Source organism: Vespa crabro, chromosome 3 (assembly GCF_910589235.1).
Source record: "Vespa crabro chromosome 3, iyVesCrab1.2, whole genome shotgun sequence".
Lineage (NCBI taxonomy): Eukaryota > Metazoa > Arthropoda > Insecta > Hymenoptera > Vespidae > Vespa > Vespa crabro.
Window position 1 is genome coordinate 9,725,162 of NC_060957.1, and position 10,000 is coordinate 9,735,161.

At 31.6% G+C, this 10,000-nt stretch overlaps 1 protein-coding gene across 5 annotated transcripts in view; it reads left to right on the top strand.

Moving 5' to 3' along the window:
- The window catches only part of LOC124423110 (poly(rC)-binding protein 3), a 163,398-nt gene that overhangs the window by 138,703 nt on the left and 14,695 nt on the right, over nt 1-10,000 (top strand). For all 5 annotated transcript variants that reach the window (XM_046960512.1, XM_046960511.1, XM_046960514.1 and 2 more), the window contains exons 6-7: nt 8,734-8,830; nt 9,299-9,578. In XM_046960512.1, coding sequence (XP_046816468.1) covers nt 8,734-8,830; nt 9,299-9,578 — 377 coding nt within the window. The remainder of the gene's footprint in view (nt 1-8,733; nt 8,831-9,298; nt 9,579-10,000) is intronic.

The following is a 10,000-nucleotide window of genomic DNA, read 5'->3' on the forward strand; positions in this document are numbered from 1 at the left end:
TATTATTATATGTCTAATATAATAAGATTATTATTGTTATTATTTATATCTCCGAAACGATCGTCGACGATACAATTCTGACGATTGTTATTTTTTCCATTATTTATTTGAAAAAGGAAAAGTCTGTTTCTCTTTCTTTCCTTTTCATTTAAACTATTTTTTATAACAAAGCATCGTAGTATCAATATATCGAAAAAAATAATAATAAATAAATAAATAAAAAGAACAACAAAAGAAAGAAAGAAATAGAAAAGAATAATGAGTAAATGTTACTCCATTAAAACGAACGAAAGAAAATTGATAACACATAAAACGATCGTCACGGAGAGACGATAAAAATCTAATTGTTGTTGTCGTCGAACGGCGAAAAGAATCCCGAGATGAAAAATATATCTCGTTTCGTGGTTCTTGTCGATCGTCTATACGATCATAGGACGGACGTGGACGACAAGCTTCGCATGAATTATTCGCTTTTTTAATTTAATAACTCATGTGAGTCGTACGATAGACGCGTCGTCGCGATTTTCATACAGATTAATCAAGGTTCGATTTTAAAACGATCGGAATGATCTATCGATCGAATAAAATAAACTAATGATAGAGGGAAATTGGGTTGGGATGACGGAGAGGATGGTACGGAGGGAGGATTTGTAAATGAATTCGAAAACCGGCCTGCTATGGAGAGAGAGAAATAGTAATGATGATGACGATGACGATGACGATGACAATGACAATGACAATGACAATGACAATGACGATGATGATGATGATGATGATGATGATGATGATGATGATGATGATGATGATGATGATGATGATGACGACGACGACGACGATGGTGATGATAATGATAATAATAACAATAGTGTTTAATAAAAAGCATTAGAAATATATAGAGAAAATCTAGTTATTTCGCGATATGACATTTTGATAACGGAATTGAGTTTTTATTATTATTATTATTATTATTATTATTATTATTATTATTATTATTATTTCTTTTTTCGCGTTTAAAAATGTTTGATATTTCTTAACGACGCCATTTGCTTTTTTTCTCTCTCTCTCTCTCTATTCTATTTTCCGAATTTTCTTCTCTTTCTATTTCGAATTTTTTTTTCTTTTCTTTCTTTATTTGTTTATTTGTTTGTTTATTTTAACCGAATCGAATATCATCGCAAATATATCTCTCATAATTTCTCTCTTTGTCGCTTTATTTTATTCTTCCTTTTTTTTTTTATTTTTTTATTTTCTTTCTTTCTTTTTTTTCCCTATTTTGCTCTCTCTCTCTCTCTCTCTCTCTCTCTCTCTCTCTCTCTCTCTCTCTCTCTCTCTCTCTCTCTCTCCCTTTTTTTCTTTCTTTTCTTTATACGCTTTTTTTTCACCACATTGAAACAAACAAGGAAAGAAATGAAAAAAAAATCGAACTCTCGAATTGTGTACAGATCGACGCCGCCATTTTCTCTCTTCTCGTCGTCGTTTTATTTATTTATGTATTTATTTTATTTTATTTTTTTTTCCGCTAGCCTATTTATACATCGAGCTCATAAAATAGTGAGAGAAAAAAATGAAACGATTGATATTGATTTAGCACCAGACCTGTTTCATTTTCTCTCTTTCTTTCTTTTTCTCTCTCTCTCTCTCTCTCTCTCTCTCTCTCTCTTTCTTTCTTTCTCTCTCTCTCTCTCTCTCTCTCTCTCTCTCTCTCTCTCTCTCTCTCTCTATCTAACTACCTATGTATCTATCTATCTCTCTTTTTTGTCATCCGACAAGCTCGATGGTGGGCTCCAGCAAACATAATTATCAGCTTTTCCACGAACGTTTGCTAATTAGGAACTCTTTTTCTGCGTACGGCTCGAACGAAAGGGCAAACATCGCCACGCCGATGCTGTCGACGCTACTATTACTGCTGTTGCTGCTGCTACTGCATCTCTCTCTCTCTCTCTCTCTCTCTCTCTCTCTCTCTCTCTCTCTCTCTCTTTCTTTCTTTTTTCTCTTTTTCTCCCGCCTGACGGAGTGAATTATTAAAAGGGCGCGTTTGAACAACCTCTGATCTTCTTCCACCCTCCCATCTCTCTCTCTCTCTCTGGTTCTCTTTTCATTCGTTCATTCGTTCATTCGTTCATTCGTTCATTCGTCTGAATATCTCTCCTCTTTTCGGTCTGCATATTTCCTCGATCCATTTCTCTCTCGCTCGCTCTCTCTCTGTTTTTTTGCTATTTTTTCTCTGTTTTTTGCTATTCACCTGGACTCGACACGGGGGGCCAACTATTCGTTCGAAAGATTAAAATCAAATTGGTCGAAAATCATTGATTCGTGTCGGATGCGTGCAATCGATCCAATTCGTATTGTTCATATTCGACAAAATAAAAATTCTCTCTCTCTCTCTCTCTCTCTCTCTCTCTCTCTCTCTCTCTCTCTCTCTCTCTCTCTCTACTTTTCTTTGTTAAATTCAAAAAACAATAATCAATTGATAAATATCGTTATATCAAAATGTCGTCGTCTCATTCGTATTAACGATCTTGAAAATATTTCTGCTATAATTTCTATGTGTCTCTATGAACGTTAAACCATTAATGACCTTGACTTTTTTCATTTCAATAGTAAAGAGAAAAATTATGCAGAAATATGATCATTTTTATATCCTCTTTTTAAATATCATTCATCGTTTTTTATTGCTCTTTCTTTCTCTCATTCTTTCTCTTCTTACATCTTCTTACTATTACGTTTTTCTTATCTTCTTTTCTTTCTTTCTTTCTTTTTTTTTTTTATTTTTTTTTTATTTTAATACTTACCCATTTTCTCTATCTCTTTCTATTATCTCTTTCTAGTTTAATCTCATTCTGCTTTTCTCTATCTCACAAAGGAGCCACATTTCTCGAACGAAACATTGGCCTAGAGGGTGGGTCCATTATTAACAATAATCATGGCTTTGTTATATTCTTTGGGAAACGCTACAGGGGGGAAAAAAGATAAAATATTTATATATTTTAATGACAGATAATAAATAACAAGAGAGCGATTTCGAACGCGATATATATACATAAATACATACATACGTTATACATACATACATATATATATATCACATTATAGACATATATATATATATATATATATATATAATATTATGTATATTTGTGTGTACATATATATTGTATATTATATGCATATACACGCGCGGCAAAAGATAAACAACTACTACTGCACAACAAAAAATATGCATGTATGGCACGAGAAAAGGTAGATTTACATAGGTATAATTATTACCATGTTGCGCTTTTTATCTATTTCTCACGATCCCTAATATACCATATAAGTTTTTTCTCTTTCATTTTTTTCCTCCTTTTTTAATTCATTTTCCCTCTTTATTTATTTACTTTTTTTTTTTATATATAAATCTGTGCCTGTCGAATTCTGGGCTTATAGAACATGGATATACATATACGCATACGTATACATACATACATACATACATACATACATATATATATATATATCTTGTATATATACATATATATACATATATTGTATATATACATAAAATGTAATATATATATTTCTCTTTGTCTTTTTCTCTCTCTCTCTCTCTCTCTCTCTCTTTTCGTATATGTATATCTTATTTGCTTTTTATCCTCGCATAAAGTATTAGTTATTTTTATTCTGTTTTTTATCTCTTATCCGTTATTTTTTTCTCTTTATTTTTTTTTTTCTTTTTTCTTTTTCTTTTTCTTTTTCCTTTTTATTTTTATACAAAAACCTATCACACTCCCAGAAGGATATCCCGCTTATAATCTGCAGACTCGATCATTTTGTTTTTCTCATAAACCTCTGAGTTCTTTGATTTCTCAATTAGAAAATTTTTCTCTATTTTGACTATCGTTAATAAGTCTTCGACGATTATAACGATCGTCAAATCTAAACCATATAAAAAAGAATAAATAATTAAATAAATAAATAAAAAAGAATAAAAAAAGGAATTACAAAATTATCAATAGAACAATCTTTTTTTTTTTTTTTTTTTTTTTTTTAAACAAATCAAACAAATTTTGTGCAGTTTGTTATAGAAAATGTCAAAATTGTGCTACATAAAAAGAATGAAGAGAAAAATGAATACATGCTAAGGAGTAGAAAGAAAAAATTACTCCCTGCCTCCTCCCCCAATAAAAATAAAAAAAAGAAAAAAAAATAGTAAGAGCAAAAGAGAAAAAACAAAATTACGCTTTCATCGTCCTAACGCGCGAGTAATACTACAGCTTCTCTCATTCACCATCTCGCTTTCGAGAAAATATTTCTCTGTCGTATAACATATCACCATTTTTTTTTTTTTCACTCTCCTCTTCATCACCGTTTCCCCATATCCCCCATATCCTCTTTTCCACCTTTCCGTCTCTCTTCCTTCGCACACCCTCAGGTTTCATGACCGATGTCAACTCCCTAATTAATTTTTTTATCCCTTAAGTTCAACATCCTCTCTGTTATTATAACAGCAATATCAACTCTCAATTAGAAGAATCTCCACATTTCCCAGGACCCCCTAACCTCCCGCCCATCCCTTAACCCTTATTTTTTTTTTTTTTTTTTTAGAAGAGCATGGCTTCGCGCACTTTTCTTTTTTTTTTACTTTTCTTTTTTCTTTTTTTTTTCTTTTTTTTTTCTTTTTTTTTACTTTTTTTTTAATATAAATCTGTATAGAGCTACAAATTCAGCGAGAAGATAGCGCGAGGGTGGGCTGCCCTTAACAGAAAAGTAAAAAAATAGAAATAAAAATTAAAAATAATAATATATATATAAAAAAAAAAAAATAGAAAGAAACTAATCCTCTCTTTCAGCAGGGTAGAGGACAATGATTCATTTTATTAATATATAGATGTTTTTAGAAATATCGCGAGTACCGAGGGAAAAAAAGCAAAAGGGAAAGAAAAATAGGAAAAATTGCGATAGAATTTCTTTTTCTTTCATTTATTTTTTTTATTATTATTATTATTATTATCATTATTATTATCATTATTATTATTATTATTATTATTATTATTATTATTATTATTATTATTATTATTATTATTATTATTCCTCTTTCTTTTTTTTTCCTGTTTTTCCCTTTTTTTTTTCAAAAAACTTGAACGTCACGACGTTAATTTTCTTGTTTAAGAAAGACAACTGTATTCAGCGTATAACCTTTGACATTCCACTTTCGCACATTATATGACGTGTTGTACTTAGATAAACGTTGAATAAATGATACAGACAGAGACAGAACGAGTGACGAATGTGTGTGTGTGTGTGTGTCTGTCTGCGTGCCCGTGCGCGCGCCATGTGAGTGTGTATGTTTCTGTGTGTGTGTGTGTGTGTGTGTGAGAGAGAGAGAGAGAGAGAGAGAGAAAGCTTGTTCTGTCCAGAGGATGGTTGGATACACCTACTGGAATTCGCGCATTACAGCATACAACCAACGTCTCATAAATCAAAAGTGGAACGCCTCAAAGGGACGCCTTTCGTGAGGGGAGAAGAATGGCATTTTTGTTGAAGATGTAAAGAGAACGTAGAAAGAGAAAAAGAGATAGCGACAGAGAAAGAGTGTCAGTCGTCGGCGTCGTCGTCGTCGTCGTCGTCGTCGTCGTCGTCGTGGCGTTCGTAATAAATTAAAAAATATCCTTTAATAAACGAAGTCACGTGCACGTTATATTAGTTTAGAAAACATTGTTAGAAGATGGATCGATTCTTACTTCCGGTACTCGACGAAATTCATTTCATTTATTTATTTATTTATTTAAGAGAGATGCGAATTTTTTTTCCACGATTATTATTCGTACTAAAAAGAATGTTTTAAAAAGGAGAACGAGAAAATTCTTCGATCTTTGCCACATATACTCCCCCATACACACAGACACACCTTTCTCTCTTCTTTTTTTTTTATCTCTTTGTCAAACTGCGAGAGAGAGAGAGAGAGAGAGAGAGAGAGAGAGAGAGAGAGAGAGAGAGAGAGAGAGAGAGAAATAATTCTTCTTGATTCTTTATTACTATTATCGTTATACATTTTTTTTTTATTTCTCTTTTTTGATATAACCCTTCAGTATTTTTATTCTTATTAATTATTATTATTATTATTAGTATTATTATTATTATTATTATTATTTAAATTTTTGTATAGCCATCGTTATTATTATTTTATTTGGCATTTTTGGCGTCCGTATTTGTAACATTGTAGACAAAATAAAATATTCGAAATTTATTAGAGCTATATATATATATATATATACATGAGGGATTTTTTTTTTTTTTTATATATATATATATATATATATATATGATCGAATTTCTTTATCAAAAAAATCAAATTATTTTATTGAGAAATGTAAAAAATATTAATTGAACAAAAGAGAAAAAAAAGGGAGAAAGAAAAGGTAGGATTGATTTGTATTATTAGATTATTTTCAAAGGCTGCGAACGTTGTCGAGTCATAAATTATAAATTCAACATACGTAACTTACGTAAATGTATATGGTATATTGACCTATCGTTAAAGGTAACTCGTTCACCATCATTTTTAATCTTTCATGGCTAATAATCATTAACATTTACCGTTGGATCGTGTAAACCGATTTAGAAAGTTCAACATATTAACGACCATGTATTTCTTCCCTTTTTTATTATTATTTTTTTTATTTTTTATTTTTTATTTTTTATTTCTTTATTCTCTGATAAAGTCCACGCGGTATAATTATTCCCTTTCTCTTTCGACACTTAACTTCCGTCTATTTGCCTCTCTCTCTCTCTCTCTCTGTCTCTCTCTCTCTCTCTCTCTCTCTCTCTCTCTCTCTCTCTCTCTCGTTATAATTCTACCTATCATCGTGCCATAATCATTATAACGATCATGATTTTCACTAAACGAAGAAAAGAAAAAAATATATATATAAATATATATGTATGAAGTCAAAACATGTGTTATATCTATCGCGACGGATGTATCTTCCAATTTTGTAGCGTACTAACACATAGATGCATGAAAATTTTCTCTCTCTCTCTCTCTTTCTCTCTCTCACACACTATCTATCTATCTATCTCTTTCACCTTTCTTTCTTTTCTCTATTCGAAATTCAGTCTACTTTCACATTCTATCATCCCTCTCGGTCACTTGTCTAATTCGTTCACGATCACTCGTACAAATTATTCGTTATTAAACGAAAAATTATTCAATAGTATGTATATATATACACATTAAATTAAAGAAAAAATGTTATACATAATATATGCATATACATATGTTTATATATATATATATATATATATATATATATATACACATACATACACATACACATTTCTCTTTATCCATAGTTAATGAAATATTTATATCCTAGACGCTTCCCCAGTCTGCAAGTTCCTACGATCCGAGTAAATAATAAAAGCAACTACTACCCCTGCCAATATTACAACCCACCTGCAACAACAGCCCTTCCTATCTTCGGATGACCAAATGCTGTCTATATCGCTATAGATACACTGCAAGCTAAATTATATATATATATTTTTTGTTCTTCTTCTTTTTTTTTCTTTTTTTTTTCTATAATTCCGTAGAAAAAATAAATTTGTCATTTTTTCCGTACATACATACATACATACATATATATATATATATATATATATATATATATATATATATATATATATATATACGTGTGTGTATATATATATGTGTGGGTGTGAGTGTGTATGTGTGCGTGTGTATGTTCATAAGACTCGTTTCTAAGAAGAAAATATACCGCTGCTAAACGAGACCGGCAAAGCGTTAGTTTTCTTCTCTCCTTGAACGTCCATGATCCTAGAACATAGTTGATAATCGAAAACGAATCGACGACGACGTTTCGTATGAAGGAGAAAGCATAAAAAATATTCTTTTCTTTTTTACACTTATTTTTACGTTTACGTTTACGTGAAAAAAAAAAAAGAAGTCTATAACATAGAATATTACTTTAAATAGAATTGTATATATATGTATGAATTGTATATGTGTATATATTTGTGTATGATGGAATCGATCGTCGATTCGATCTTCTCAAATCTCATTTGAAAAATTAGTACTCTTTGAAAGATAGTTAGTTTTATAACTTGCGCATCGACAGCATTAAGAATGATTATCCTCGTTTAAATATTTTCGATTAATATAATATACCTAATTATTTTCGATATAATCCTATCACCGATATATGAATGTATGTATTATGAATTGGCCAAAGATATACAAGAAAGAAAGAGAAAGAGGAGAGAGAGAGAGAGAGAGAGAGAGAGAGAGAGAGGAAATGTAAAAAATGAAAAAAAAAATCGTAAGGGAAGTCTAATCGTCAAAATTTAAAAAAAAAATTTTTTTGGATTTTCAAGATTGAAGATCGAGAAACGTTCGAAGGATTTTGGACGAAGGAGTACGAATTAAAAAACAAACGAGAGAGAGAGAGAGAGAGAGAGATGAAATGATCGGAATCCATCTTTCTCTTTAAAATAAAATAATAATAGTGATAAAAAAAAAAAAAAAAGAAAGAAAGAAAGAAAAAAAAATGCAAAACCCAATTGAAATTTTCGATATGTTTCTCGATGCGTTTATCGGTGTCTTCGTGAGGCTTCAAAGCAACAGCACCCTCTTCTCTCCCCTCAGTGCCCCCTCTCCTGAATTTCAATGTGACCCGTCCTAGAAACTTAGCCATTTTTTTTGTTGAGCGAAGGGTCTCTCCGTCGTTGTTTCAGATGGGCAAGCTTGGCAGTAATCCTCTTGCTGGCCTGGCGGCTTTGGGCCTTGGTAGTCTGGCCACTCCTGCTAATACCGGTGGAATTAATCCGGCAGGTAAAATAATTTTTTTCCTCAAAAAACGTTTTCGCCAATCTCTTACAATAAAATCATATTAATTATATATAATATATTTTATGTATATGTGTGTGTGTGTGTGTACACACATATAAACATATATATATATATATATAAATCTTTATTTTTATTTATATATTGTATATATATATCAATTTCACATGTCTTCTTTTCTCAGACTTTTCTCAACGACATCCTGGATACATTATCTCTTTCCCAATCCATAAAAAAAAAAAAAAGAAAGCCTAAATCAAAAGAATATTATAATATTTATGTTTCGATCGTTGAAATATGTGTGCGTATGTATGTATATATGCATGCATGTATGTATGTTTATATGTACATACATACATATATACGCATATAATGTAAATTGTATTTACGTTTTCTTATAGCAAATAGAATTTTTAATCGATGATGTATACAAAAAAATAAACAATTTTATAGCATTGGCGGCATTAGCGGGTAGCCAGTTACGTACGAACAACACGAATCGACAACAGCCAGCGGCGAACAATCAGACGCACGAGATGACAGTGCCGAATGAGTTGATCGGCTGTATCATCGGCAAAGGTGGTACCAAGATAGCTGAGATACGTCAGATATCAGGTGCCATGATCAGAATTAGCAACTGCGAGGAGAGAGAAGGTGGTGCCACGGATCGTACCATCACCATTACGGGAAATCCGGACGCTGTTGCGTTGGCACAGTATCTCATCAATATGAGGTGAGTCACACAGTACACCTAACTCAGGTACAGAGTACATAGCCCGAGTAACTTTTAACCCCGTTAAGGGTCCCAGCCCCTTTACGTCGACCCCTTTTTAACCCCCCCTTAAAACCCCTCGGCCCCCGCCCCCCCCCTTTTATAAACCTAACTCTCTGACCAAACAAAGAAAGAAAAAAATTAAAAATTAAAAATATTAAAAACAAACCAGAGGAAAAGAGTACACAAAAAAAAGAATAAGAAAAAATATTTACACACACAGAGAGAAAATAAATAAAAGTATAGAGAAAAACAAAACAATATATTAAAAAAAAAAAATTAAATAAATAAAAGCAATAAAAGATCCGATATTTTGCGGACAGGATGAAGCGTTCGGACATGTCGAACGTTCTTCGTGTCCGCCATTTTGTCTTTCTCCTCCG